The sequence below is a fragment of the Phalacrocorax carbo genome, chromosome 10, assembly GCF_963921805.1.
Source record: "Phalacrocorax carbo chromosome 10, bPhaCar2.1, whole genome shotgun sequence".
NCBI classification, from domain to species: Eukaryota; Metazoa; Chordata; class Aves; order Suliformes; family Phalacrocoracidae; genus Phalacrocorax; species Phalacrocorax carbo.
In genome coordinates, this window is record NC_087522.1 from 6,324,254 (window position 1) to 6,338,833 (window position 14,580).

Below are 14,580 nucleotides of genomic sequence, written 5' to 3' on the forward strand. Positions count from 1 at the left end.
GCTGATCTGGCAGGGAAACTTGTAGGCATGTCCTTTCCTTTCCTTAATGTTATGCAGAGTGGGGGATGTGGTTGGAGAAAATATGAAGCCCGAGCTCCATACCAACTCCCCACCACCACCCTTCTCCAGAAGACACTGGGCGACATATGTGTATGTCTGCAGATTGCTATTGGGCTTTAGGGATGATTGCCGAAAGACTTGGCACAGGAAAAGGGCAAATTTTAAAGAGCTTGAGAGTGGGAGAGATTGCTGGTTGAGCAGCTTGGTTGCCTTGAGGTCATCGCTAATTAGCGGCATCTTGCCTAAAGAAGTGAACATTACATTTTAATGCTGCTATGAAAACCAGTCATGCTGTCTCCCCTTTGCATCCCGTGCTCCTGCCTGCTTTGCTGTGGCATCTGGAGCAAGCTGCACAAGGGAATGGAAGAAAGCCCTCTTAAAGGATGTGGAAGGATGCTGAAGTGGTAGCGGAGTTCAGATGAGAGGCTGGAGCATGACAGCTGTTACTGGATCATGCAAAAAGCCTGCCAGCGAAAATGCATCAATTTGTGTGATATCCGGGTGTCTTGTCTTCTGTTTTCATAATTGCATACACGGTGTCTGCATAAATCTTTTCCCCCCGCTGCACCTCCAGCAAAAGGAGCTGACTGGTGGATGGCAGCACATCAGTGGGAGAACACCAGCAGGAAGAGACAACCAGTCAGATGTGTGTCAGATGGGGAGGGCCAGGGCCTGAGGCAGATTCCTCGGAGGTTGCTTGAACATGGTGCATACACTAAATAGAAAACCTCTCGTTTCCCCATGGGAAGAGGAGCATGTTCATCCACACATGAGAACCAGCAGCGCTGTCTTGCCATGTCCTTCAGGAGGTTAGTGCCAAATGACAGCACAGGCGGACACAGCAGAAGCTTTCAGCGAATGCATCGTAGCCCAAAGGCCTGAGTGTCCCCTCGAGGGATACAGCGGAATTTCTTTTCCTTTTTCACTGAATACTGAAATCTTCCTATTTATTCACTCCTTAGCTCCAACCTCTGTCTCTTCAGCTGTGGGCTTCCTTCTTACTGTGAGATCAGATCTGCTCGAGGAGAGAGGACTCGTGTGGCTCTTTGCTTCATACTGGGTTTACCATTAAAAGCCCATTTCTTGAAAGCAGAATATTCCCAACCTGCACAGGCCAGTTGGCTGGTTTCCGTACTATCTTGGTCTTCAGTTTTTCCTGCCCATGGACTACCAGTCTGGTTGAGTAACTCTGCAAATACAGCTACTGGTAACCACCAGCTCCATGCACTCAAAAGTTTTGAAGTTGAGAAAGAAACGGTGATTTTCTTTTTAAATAACAACATCTTCTCCCCCGGTATAAATATTGACTTGTAGCTATAGATGCAGTCTGAGAAATGTGTTTCCCCACAGGGGGTTTGTGAGATTTTTAAAGGTTAAAGCTCATTCTTGAAGACACAAGAAAATCATTTTGCATATTCAAAATCAACTTGCCTTTCCTTCTTTGCCTTTCTGGGTAGTGACAATTCATGCTCACTTTGGTCCTGTTGACAGTTGTGCTGATGACAGTGATTTCAAATGAAGAAAAATGGAAAAAAAATGTGAGCCAGCAAAAAAGCAAGAGTGATAAAAGCGCCTTCCTCAACTCATGCTAAGATTGTGAAATTTGGTTATTGATGTTGTAACAGCAACTAATGTTATTTCCAAAGCCAACACTTAAATTCCACTTCAGCAGATCATAACTGTAAGCAAGTCACACAGTCCCATAGAAAGAGGTAATTATTGACAATTTCTTCTCGCTCCTAGTTGAGCAGTAGCTTTGGTCTCCGTAGCACTGACTAATGCAGAGCACTGGCTCTGCACAGAGGTGACTAATATGTGTCACCAGTTTCCTTGATGTAAGGCTTAAACCTGCATTTTAGCCCAGGGTGCCAGACTATGACAAAGAAGAGCTAGAAGTGGGTAACAAATACACATGGTGAGAATTTCAGCTGTAGTCTGCCATCAGGTCCATCTGTTACTCCTTCCCCCACAAGCCTTGCAAATTCAATGAGCCGGGGACAGGAGTGCTCCATATACTGTCCCATCCTTCAGCCACGTATCTAAGGTCTAATTGTCTGCTTGTCATTAAGTTTATCACTTATAATCTCTTGAGCCATTATTGGTCACAGGATCTTCTTGTTCAATTCTTCAGCCTTCTGTCCACCCTGCTCATGACAATGCTTCCAGAAGGGTACCAAAAAGATGAGGAGGATAAATGTATTAATCACATGCTGGTGTCTGCTGTATCACAGAGTAGCAGTCACTCCAGTGAGACGTGCCTCGCAGGCGTGTGTAATCTGCTCATTTAATTGTTCCAGCGCGTACTCAGCCTCCATCTCTTGCAAAACTAGCCACCCAGCTCCCAAACGAGGGGGTTCTTTTCCAGTTGGCAGCTGGTGAGTCTTGAAGATTGTGTCACCTATTTGCACCCTGTGTCATGTGCAGGCACTTCAGCTGGGGTGAGTCTTGGGTTCTCCTGCTTATTTGCTCTAATCTGGAGAAGGATGCTGCAGAAGCAGCTAAGCAGAGGAACAGCGCATGCCTGGTGTGACTCAGTGAGCGGTGAAGGCTCCAGCAAGTTCCGCCTGTTGGTGAGCGGTAGTTCGCTCTGGGGAGTGGATGCCTATCTCCCTGGCAACGCAACAGCTTGCAAAAAGTTGCCATCAAAATTCGCCATGGTTCCAGCCATCTCTTGTGAATGCAGGGTTTTGCAAACTTAACTGCTCCTGTTCTCTTACAGACCTCATGCTCACAGCTGCAGTTCACGAGTGGAGTATCTCCCAGCTTTCGGAAGCAGGCCATCTCAATTAAAGCCGACACAGATTTATTTTTGCAGTTTTTTTGCGTTATTTTGCTTCCTTCTCATGTTCCAGAAAGTCCATGTTCTTGGTTCTTTGCTCCTCCATTGCTTTCAGCTCCCCTCCCAGCAAAGGAGATGGAGAGGAATGTGATAAGCAACTTGACTGGTTAAAAAGTTCCCTGTCTAAATGAGGGGTTCTTGTGCGCTGGGTTCATTTGCAAGACCCTGGTATCTCCCTCAAGTCGTCTGTCTGCTTCTGGCTCTCCTGGGAGAGAGGTTTGGGGCCTGGTTTGAGTTGCACCTACTTTTCCCTTTGTGCCAAGCAGCCACATTCATCAGGGCCAGGTGCAGACCAGAAACTGCCTCTGGATGGCAGGGCTGGATGAGGCTGTGATTTGGCTGGGAGAACAGAAACTTAAATAACACCCAGTCCCTAACATTGCGGGCTGCAACTGCAGAGTCATTTCAGAGAAAGTAACGGGAGATTTTTCTCTCCCTAATTTATGTCCCTCCTGCATATGGCTTCTATGGAGTTGCTAATGTTACAGACAGATGGGTTGGCATTTTACTAGGCAGAACACATGGGCTAGATGTTGTTAATGCTTGTTAGATACTCACTCTGCAGCTTGACCAGTCCAATACGGTCACCTCGCAGATGGTTGGAAAGCTGCAGCCGAGTGCTGGAGTGGTCCAGCTCTGCAGCGCGTGGTTGTGACAGCAGTTGGGGTAACGTGCATTTGGCTGCTTTTTCTGGAGGGCTTTGTTGTAGGTCAGAGATACCTGTGGCTGGGGGATCAGCCTGGCTTCCCCATATGTCAAGGAAAGACATGGATTTGTAAAGAACCTGAGCCTTTTAATGAGGTATTGGCTTTAAAGGCTTAATTTCATAGTTTGGATTTTTATAGGATGGGGATGGAAAAATTCTGTGAGCCCTGTGCCTTGCTCTCATCTGCACTCCTTCATGGTTGATGTTTATGAGCATATTTGGTGGTGAACATTATTTAGCATTCCTGAGGCCTGTAAAAAAGTTATAATTTAGGATCTCATGCTCTGACTGAAAGCCAGCTGCTAGTATTAGTTTGGAGCAGACATCCCGTGCAGTTTTCCTAACTCTGTGGTGTGAATAGTCTGCTATAATTTAGTCTCACCAGTTGTGTATTCAGCGGAACCATTTCTAGGTATCTCCTCAAGAAATCTACAGGGTGAATCTCCTTAATAGTTGGTTTGGAGATCCCCATCAGAATCTGTGGATGCAAAAGTAGATGGTGCAGGTGAATCCCTCTTTCCTCTTTGACAATGCTGATGTTCAATTTACAGCTTAATGGTGGGAGGCTGAATGCATCCTACAGATGAGACAGGGAATTCTAGTTTCAATACTTGTCCTTTAAAACTCTGAAAGCAATTTTGGAAAGTTCATGGGTATTAATCCACACTGAGCATAGTTCTTCAAACCTATGATTTAAATTGGATATATTTGTCTCTGTCTGTCCTGAACTGTTGAGTAACATTAATGTACCCTGATAATAGCTGTCACATTTTACCCCAGGGGTTGCTCCTCAGTGATAGGTGAAATCAGAGCAGTTCAAAGCCCTGTCTTCCAGGATGAAAAGCTCTATAGGAATATTCAGATATAAAATAGTAATAGTATGAATCAAAAAATATATTTCCCTTATTTTAAAGCCTTTGATCTTATTTTTATGACATCACATTTGACAGTCTAAAGGGCATTAACCTATAGGAGAAACCTTTTGAGAGAAGATGCTGACTTGCCCTCCGCTGCGCAGAGCACCGTCCCCCAGGATTAACACCAACCGGTTTCCCCATCAAGAGGGATGCAGGTGCTTCAGCGCCTGTCCCTGCTCTTTTTTGCATCTTTCATCTTTTTCCATCGGGTGCAGGAGAGCTCACATAGATCAAAACACGTAGCTGTAGGGAGAAACTCACTGCTATGCGATACACCCTGCTCTGTGTGTGTTTGCTGCTGAGCTGGTGCAGCATCCAGGACCCCGTCACTTCTGTCACTCCTGTGCAGAGTGCCTGGGTCATGTTTCGATTAAGATGGAAGTATACGAGCTGACCTCTTGTGCGGAAGACATTGTGGGGCTGTGGTTCATCTCAATGTTGAATAATAAGAAAGAGAAAGGAAATGTTTGCTATAAATCTCGGTGCACGCAGGGCTGTTTCTCACTTATCCCACCCCAGCTTTCAATTTTCTTCTTGGCAGTGCCAGGCGCTTGCTTTTCTTTGCTCAGCAGCTAAAAGCAGCTTTTTCATTACATTTCCTGGAAGGTCCTTTACAGGCATCCATCCCTCTCTGCCTCATAAATTCACTTTATATAGCAAGTTGGTGACACGGAGGTCAGAGGTCTTGGCAAGAAGCAATTATTATAAAGAAGTACTCTTCCTCTTTTGGGTTACAAAGAGGATATTAAAGGGGGAAAAACTTTACTGCAGACAAGGAATGGTCATTTGTGAAAGGTGGGTGACTTGATTAATGAAGAGCTGCACATCCTGCAAGAGCTACCTTGGGCAGGCGTCCTGTCAGGCCAGCTAAAACCCGCACATTACCACAAAAAAAGAAGGAGGAAACCAATAAACAGTTTGCTAAATAACCTCATAAATATTTCCAGCTGTAAGCACATCATGTGGTACCATTTGTTTTTTTGTTTTTTTAATATTTCTCTAATTTTAAATGAACAGCCTCTAATTAAAGTGATTTAGTGGCTACCTGGGGACCTGGTATTTGAGCAGTGCGTGATGCTTAGGAGAGATTGATTGGTGAGGCGTAACTCAATTGGGGGATTTTGATAATGATATCATCACCCGAGAGAGCTAAGTTTGAGCAATTAAATCTCAAAACCTCGTGTTTGGGTTGTTATAACTTCAGCAGGCAGTTTCCACATGTGCGCGCGCACACACGCGTGCGATTTCCCTGGGTATTTGCTGGGCATTTGTGTTTTGGCTGGCTCCCTGCTTGGTGGGCTGCCCTCTGTGTGTGTGTGCCTGTCCAGAGCGGCCCGTAGTAGTGCTCTATCAGCTTTGCAGACCTGGGGAGAGGGTGCCAGCCCGCTTGGTATCTGTGCACCCTCCCTCAACATCAGCATGTGGACAAGGCAGCCTCTGACATTTAGAAAAACCTCAGCATCCGAAGCAAGAGGCAGAAACAAATTATTTTCTCATTTAAAAGTCAGAGTCGGCAGCTTCTTAAAGATATTTTCTAACAGGTCTGTTGGGCTGTGACAGGGTTTGTGTGTATTAATGAGCGTGAGGTAGGTGGTGGGCACCGCAGGAAAGGCATTGGAGGGAGGCAAGGGGCTGTCAGGACCATCAGTGTGCCAAAGCACTTGGTGGTAGATGCTCTGTGGTGCACAGCGGTAGCGCTGCAGAGGTGTCAGGAGGTGATCAGGCAGCATGGCTGACCCCGAGGGCTTCTGCTGATGGTGGAATGTGTTGGGGAAGATGGAGTGACTGTCCTGCGCGAAGAGGAGGTCTGAGGGCTTCAAATGATGAAGGCAAATTGCCAAAGGGATCAATCTGGTGGGGAGATGTGTATAACCCATGTCAGAGTAGGCTTCAGGTTGGAATGGGGAACACAAGGACAAGGGAAATGGCAGTAAGAACTGGGGCAGGGAGACGAGAGCATGGCCATGGCACAGCCCGTAATGCCAGAGGAGCCTGCGGACCTGAGCAGAAGCTCTGTGTGGAGTCTCAGATGTGAAGCTGTGTTGCCCCTTCCCTCAGCATGCATGGGGCTGTTTGCTGCGTGTGTTCAGAGCAGTTGTGCGTAGGGTTGCAGCACAGACAGTGATTTATGGAAGGATCATAGCAGATGAGATGGAGCCTCCGCGATACATTTGCTGGGTAAATGTCACTGGACAATGATTCACTTGCTCATTTTGACCCCTAATACATCTTAGCCTTGAAAAGTACCATCTACTGTAGAGCGTAGCCGAGCAGCATCTGCAAAGCAAAGGCTTGTGACTGTGCCAAGGGGTGGAAAGCTACTCTGGCAGCCCTGCCAAAGTCCTAGACTTCACCCTTCGTCACGCTGAGGGGGTGTTTGAACTGGAGTTGCCAAGCTGAGCCACAACTCTCAACTGCTGCACCCGGCACAAAGCTCACCAAAAAACATTTGGAAACTCCACCTCTGTCACTTGGGGGTGTGTTTGAAGATGCAGGAGTGCATGTCCTGCGTGGATCACACCTCTGAAGCAGTTGTGTTTTCTTGGTGTGTAAATCAGAGGTAGAATAGCCCCACTTCAAGCTGAAGTCATAGAATCATAGAACAGCCCAGGCTGGAAGGGACCTTGAAAGATCATCAGGTCCAGCCTTTCATGGGAAGGGGAGCCTAGATGAGATTATCAGGTTGTACTGAAGGCCGAAGCCCTTTTCTCCCTTTTGCTCCATTTCTACCCCATGTTTTCTCACGATGCCACATCCCCATGTCAGCCTTCTCGTTGGGGCATGCAACTGCCCTCTTTTCAATCTTATTCCAGAGTCTAAAGGCCTACAGGACATTGGGTCTTATGCTCAAACAGCGTTTTTCAAGAAGCATCCTTTGCATGATTAAAGTCACACTAGATGCCAGTTTATAGCTGATGGCACTTTTGGGGCCAGAGTTAGGGAATCCATTGTTTTTAGCTACCAAAATAAGTCAGAGAGAAGAGGAAAAGGACGTACAAGAAACTAAAAATGTGTATATCTGGTTAAGAGTGCAATTCTGAACCATATATTAGCTTGTAAATGTCCAAAGGAGACACTGTCACACCTTTGATGCAGCTACCTCAGCTGGTGGAACAAGCGAAGTAAATGCTAGGACTTGGCTTTCAGGGAGCGTTCCCATGCAGCAGCAGCATGGGTGCAAAGAGCCATCTCAGCAAATCAGTGCAGCCAGAAGCTCTGTATGTGTTACATGGAAGTGACAAGAGTTGATTGGGTCTCCTTTATGGTCCATACATTGTGGCGTTACCAGCCCAGCCCAGCCAGCTGCCGGTCCATCCCCCAGCAGGGACATTTGGGAATGCCTGTTGCTCCTCTGCATCTTCTGCGTTGCCTGCACCTTGCTGAGATGGTCCCTGTTGGAGAGAAGAACTCGCTTTTCTACCACACTGGTGGTTATTTGAGAGACTTTTATATGTATATCTAAACTATAGCGCCTTGAATAATTTAGCAATTTCCAGGGCTAAGAGGAAGATTTATGATGTTTCCTTCTGGCAGGCTGCAGCTGATCTTGATTCTCATGGAAAAACAATTGTACTAATGGCTCCTTTCTCCGAGCAGATCCGGGAGCAGCCACTGCAAGTTTGTATCGCCATGTGGTAAATAGACCTGTCGTCTTCGTGTTTTAAAATATAGTGAAATCTGCCCGCTGATCTGATTGCTCTATGGGGTAGCACAGCCTGTGAGGAGAAAAACGGGGTGTCACCCTTCAAATCTATGGCAGGAGTTGCATCCCCCCCCCCCCCCAGCAGAACCAAGCATGTTGTAACGTGGGGCAAAGATTGATTTCTGTTGCTTTTCTAGAAAAGGTCCCGATAGACCTTAAATCAGACTGAACTGGCAACGGAGCTTAGCGAAAACTGGAATCTTTCCTTTTGCAAGTATTTGAGATCTGAATAAAACATAACGTAGACCTGAATCTCAGTAGTTTAGTGAGCTAGGCAGACTTTTTCCATGAATTAGAAGAAACCAATATAGGTCTATGTAAAGAGTACCTGTGAGATGGTATTCTCATAGTGCTTAGCTTCAGCACCCTGGGCTGCTCTGTGCTTGGGGAAACTGGGGGCGTGGGGGGAATATTTGCATCTCTAGTGAAGCGCTGCACTTGGCTGGCTCAGCGCAGTGGGGAAAGGGGAAGTGTGACGGTGGTCCCCAGAGTCTCCTGTTGCATTGGCTCTGGGGAAGATGGGGTTACTCACAGGCTCAGCTTTTCCTTTGACCCCGTCTATTCGGTTTGACTCTAAATCTTCACGCTTTTTCTTTCAAACTTGTCTTGAAAAGCAGCAACACACTGTAGTGATGTAGCTCTGCGTAAGACGTGTCAATAGCGTTGGGCGCAGAGCACTTAGGGCTGGGTTTGATGTGCTCTGGTCTCTCTTGCCCCAATCCCACTCGTGGACTGTCCCCATGGATCAGTGACGCTTATTTAGGTTCCTCAGCTGGGCATTTTCCACCTAGATGGGCTTTTGGCTTCATCTAAACTTTGCATTCCCAGGGGTGCATCGCTGGGGTAAATGGCAATTGCATTACATGGAGTGTGTCACGTGAACTGTTGGTATGTGCCGTCACCTGCAAGTTCTTATGAGCAGGGGTTGTGTCCAGGAGTTTTTCTTTGAAGGTTGAGACTTTTTATTAATTTAAAAAATTGATTAAAAATGAGTGGAGGGCATCCTAGCTATGACTGTGAAGTGGAAGACTCAAGCACCCTTACAGCTCTGAACCACTGTAAGAAAAATCTCATCTTTGTATCCTTCATAAATCTGGTCTTTAGAGCTGGAGTCACAGGGATGCTCTGCATTGATCCAAAACAGCATGAAACAACCAGACCCTGCAGCGTTCATTCAGCAGAGCCTCCCCTCCAGTGTCCTCCCCCTCCTCGCTCCTGCACACCCCTATGCATCCCCCTGCCTTGTTGTGATCCCCCGCTCGCGCCCGCTCCCTCGCCACCCACCCCACTCCTTCCTTCTCTGCCTGCGGCTTGCCTGGTGCACCAGGCAGGGTGCAGACTGGCATTTGAAAAGAAATCCTGTGAATTAATGGGAGCATATTGCTATTATTTCATATAATCACTTTATTTGTAAAGCACATGCTGCAGAAGTACTCCTGCTGTTGAACTCAAAACAACAAATCTATCTATATATTCCAGTCTATACTACGTTATGAACACGTGGGTGAAGAAAAAAAACAATAAAAACAAATAATAAGAAAGGTAACAATGGTAGCAATTTTAAAACACTCCCTGAACAAAAGAAAAATAAGTTTCTAGGTTTTTTTAAAAGCAGTGTGAGACTGAATGAAGCGAACTGCAAGTGCATCCATCCTCAAAAGTTAACATGTAAACATCTCCCAGCAGAGGAAGAATTGCCTTTTTTCCAAGTGGCTGCCTTCTTGCCTTGCTCCTGTTGCAGAAGAGATCGAAGAAACCTGGGTGAGATGTCTGGGTTTTGGAAGCTTTTTGAGTTTTGGGGGATTTTTTTGGAGTTTCTGGAGAGCTGGAGACCATGGCGGGGAGGATGGTGCCTCTCTTGACCGTCCGACAACTGAGAGAAACCATGGTCCCGTTGAACACAGTGGGAAGTAACAGTTTTCTCAGAAGCACATATTTGTTCACATAACTTTCTCTGAATATTATTCTTCTGCTTCTGCTGAAGGAGGAAACTTCAGTTATGAAGAACAGCAGGGAGAAATTACCATTAATCTCATAAAAAAGAAATTATTCAAATGTATCCTTCAACCATGACACCAGTGAGCTCAAAGTAGAGGGGAAGTTTAAAACATTTATGTTACTCTGTTTCCAAGATCATAAAACACAAGCAAATGGTCTGGCACTGGATGCTAAATTTCTTAAGGAACTTGCTTTAATTAATTAAACTAGTAAACCAATTAATGGATTTACTCGTAAATTCTTAGGAAATTAATTCTGTGCCCAAAGAGTGTTTTAAATCTGCGAAGGAGGCAGTGTGCATTTCATACAGAGCTTGAATTCCCATTTCAGACGAATCCAATTCAGCACTGACTTCGGAGGCACAAGCGATGCATTCATAATATTCGGACCTTCCTCCAAAACAGGCACTTCCCATCAGCCAAATACGGGGAGGATTTGCAAAACAAAACCTGTGCTGCTTTCACAGCATCCAGCCTGTGTAGTAGCTCCTAGCTATGCTACAGCCTCGTGTTGCGCCTTGGGCTTTACGTGGATTGTGGATGTGTGCCCCTCCCTGTGCCTTCAGCTGGCTTCTTCATCTGCCATCTCTGCCCTCTTCCTACTTAGCCTGTTTTAATCTGAACTAGTGGTACATCAGATGCGCAGAAAGCAAGGCGGGTAGCTCCAGTAAGCAGCAGGTTAAAGCACTGAACATCCTTTGGAGTTGCTGAAAAACAACCAAGCCGAAGTGGAGGAGATTTAAACAAAAGCTAATTTACTTTTCCACGCGGAAACCTTGTTTAGATTCCCTGCCCGGCTCAGGGGTGATGGGGGCATGCTCAGTACCTTGCGCTCTTCGCAATCCAAAGTGACACATACATGAAAAGTTCATAATCAAATGTATCCAGGCTCCTGAGAACATGAAATCAGAAACAAGCAGATTCCCCAGGGCTCTCGGCAGTTATTGCTTCCCTTCTCTCCTAGCAGGCAAAGCCATGTTCTCCCTTCACGTGGCAATCCTTCCCTCTGGCTTTTGGCATCCATACTTTGGTGTGGGGGTCTGCCCTGCTGCGGCCCATCCTGGGTGGGGCTGCCGGCTTTGCCTGCTCCTGCCCACGCTGCCCCGCCTCAGCTCCAGGGGGAAGCAGAGCTGCAGAGCAATTAGGAACGGGAGCATTTTGAAGAGGAAAATGGCAGGGGAAAAAATTAGCATTTGCGCTATGATGTTTTGCTGTTTATTAATAAACAAGCAGCTTTCGTGCCTCTGGGGGCGGGAGAGTCTTCAAGAATTCCTTATTCCTCTTACATTTAGCTTTTTTTTGCTTGTTTTATATGTTACAGGAGATTTGTAATGTCTTCCCACATGTTGAGCTTCCTTATTTTCGTGAGAGCATCTCTGGAATAATTCCTCTGGAGCTCTCGGCTATGTGCTGCCGGGCTGATTTAAACATCCAGAAGCACTTTAGGGATGCAGGGCGGATCAGCAGCTTGTTGGGAAGGACTCGTGTTAATTAGAAACAGGTCTGCTTCCTCCTACACAAGCGGAATGACTTCAGGGATAAGTGTTTTCATGGAGAGAAAGCCCTTGCGCATAGCTCCTGCCACCCAAGACCTGAGTGGTGGTGGCGACGGTGACCCTAATGTGGGCTCCCCAGTTCTGCACCGGCGGCACAGCCTGGCCGCTGCGCAGCCCTGTGCAGGATGGTCGAACCGCTCGTCTCCCCACCGCACCGTTTGTCACTGGGGGAGGCTCACGCAGGGGTCCTGTGTGGGGACATTGGAAATGCACAACTCAATAACAGCCCAATTACGCCGTGTGCTGAACACCTGCGCTGCAACAGATAACATGTCCTTGATTACCGGCAGATCCGTGCCGAAGGAGGCTTCAGGGCTAGCTCTCCCCTGTGTCGCAGGAGGTGAATTAAAACCCTGCTGTATTGATGGGCTTGTTCTTCTTTCCCCTCAGGCCTCCAGCTCCTCCGGTGGAAAAATGCAGCTTCTGGAAACTGAGTTCTCGCGAACCATCCGGGAGCTCATCGAACTCCACCTGCTTCGCCAGGACAGCATCCCAGCCTTCCTTAGCGCCCTCACCCTCGACCTCTTCAGCCGCCAGACCATCGCTTAGCATCCCACCGCCAGCCACCAGCCAGGCGTGGAGCTCCCCTGGGCAAGACACTTGAGGTAGCAAGGACAAATTCTCCCCTTCCACCCTTAGTCTGTGGCACTGGGTTGCTTCTGTTTTGCAGGGGACTCCTTCTTCCCCTTCCTTCCTGCTGATTCCCAAACCCCACCAATTCCTCTGAAAAGCATCATTTCCCTCCTGTGGGAGGGCAGGTCTAGCTCCATCCCAGGGTGCGCCTGTGCCAAGCCCCACCCTTGAACTGGGAACTGTGTTCATCCCAGACTGTCTCAGCATCTCTGGGAAGATGGTGGGAACTGCTGGTTTGAGGAGCTGCAGCATCACCGTTCACAGCTTTTCCCAAAAGGGTCCCCCAAGTCTGTGCTCCAGCAGCGAGACGAGCCTTGCAGGAGGCTGGTGCTTCCTGCCCCCTTGGTTTCCCCCTCCGAATAGGAGCTAAGGGCTTGGTCCCTGAGGACAGAGGCCTGGGGAAGGATCAGTCACGAGTAGCAGGTTCTTTGTGGATACCTCCTGCTCTTGCAAACAGCTCGTCACTCAACAGGGTTGAAATTATTTTTAAGACATCCAGTTACCTGAGTCTGCCAGCACTCAGCAGACAAGCACAAGCGTTTGAAGGCCCTATACCTGTGTTGACACCTCTATGTTGTGTGGTGTTCTCAAATGTTACTGGCATGCTTTTTTGTTCCTCGCCAAGGCTTGGGCTCTTGTTTATCTCAGGACTGCAGAAAGTGGGAGGGAGCTCGCTGGGGTGTGCTCACTGCTGCTGGCTATAGCCCGCTGCCTGCTCACCTTGCTGGGGGTATCCCTCCTCTCCTCTGGAGGATGGAGCACCCTCTGAAGTCTGACATTTTGTGTTACAATGGATATAACTCTTCTATCATAAGAATAAAGTGTCGCTTCCCAAACTGGATGTATGATTCCTTTATTTGGGATGTACACTGCTCCTCCTGTGCTCTCCCACGTGTAAAGCATCATAACGAATTGTCCATCAATGGTCTGATGCTGGTACTGCTTTGAGAGGGATGACATCATTACCTCAGTTTTTCCCAGCAAGTCTCATTCATGCTGTAAACCAGACTAGTTTGTTATGAACATCTGTGTATATTGATTTCCTCTCGATACCAGCAGGAACATACTTCCTCCGCTTGGAGAGAAGGTAGCAGTAAGTAGGTAAGAAAGCTAACTTAAATGCTCACAGTGGCTGCAGGGTTGGCCATGCATGCTGGAGGCACTCTGGGACCTGTTGACATGTCTAGAGGCATGGAAAATAGCTGCTATATACCCAACTGATCAGAGGTGGAGGGACAAGCGTGTGGTCTGGGGAGGCTGCAGCCCCCATCTCCCCAACCCCCCTCTGCAGGGTTTTGCAGGGAAGTGCACTAGCCAAAGTTTGGTGTTTTCTCTTCTGCTTGAAGAAGCCCTGGTGGAAGATGAATTGCCTGGCATGCTGTGCCAGGGGAACGCTGCCTGATTCATATGCACGATGTGGCACTGACAGTTGCCTTCCTCAGTCATGGGGAAAATGAATCATGACGTCAGCTGCATTCGACTCCTCCGCCAACACAATAGCAGATCCTGGCTGCCTCTGAAAATTTTTCTTCTGGCTCCTCGCAGGAGAAATGAAGTAATTAATAAGTTTACAATAAACCCTCTATCTTAGCAAAACACGGGTGAAGCGAGAAGTGATGCTGGAGAGTGACAAGGGAAAACACGCTCTGCCCATTGGAAAGTTGCCTCCCAAGGGTGAAAGGATAATAAGTTGGGGTAGAAAACACAGTAGTCTTCCAAACGCCTTCACTGGGGAGGAGAAACAGATGAATTACCGCTCTGCACCCAGTTCTCCCAGCAAGACTGATTCGTTCAACTAAGTTTAATATGCCAGCACAGTTGGGAGAGGTGTGTCGTGAGGATGGGTGCTTGGCCAGATGTGCCAGTGTGGTGCAGCACCCGGCCCTGCTTGTGGCTTGGGAGGCTGCTGGGCTAACTGTCCTGCTTTGGCCAGCAGCATCCCTGCCCTGCTCATGGCATAACGCTGTTGCACAGCAAGCAGGCTTGGGCACTGCAAAACCAGGGCTTTTGGGAGCTCTAAGGCTCACTGAGGGAGGCATGGGAGCATTCATGTGGAAGCCTGACCATTGCAAAGCCACCTGGGCCACCTGTGGGGCACGGGCTTGTGGCTGGGCAAGGGGGAGAGGAGCAGAGACTCCCAATTTCCAGTTCCAACACCAAATTCAGGAT

General features: G+C 47.7%; 1 protein-coding gene across 2 annotated transcripts in view; it reads left to right on the forward strand.

The window, feature by feature from the left end:
* MAD1L1 (mitotic arrest deficient 1 like 1) overlaps window positions 1-13,247 on the forward strand; it is a 381,515-nt gene extending 368,268 nt beyond the window's left edge. For both annotated transcript variants that reach the window (XM_064461586.1, XM_064461587.1), the window contains one exon: window positions 12,169-13,247. In XM_064461586.1, coding sequence (XP_064317656.1) covers window positions 12,169-12,327 — 159 coding nt within the window. In that variant the 3' untranslated portion in view covers window positions 12,328-13,247. The remainder of the gene's footprint in view (window positions 1-12,168) is intronic.
* Window positions 13,248-14,580: the final 1,333 nt, after the last annotated feature.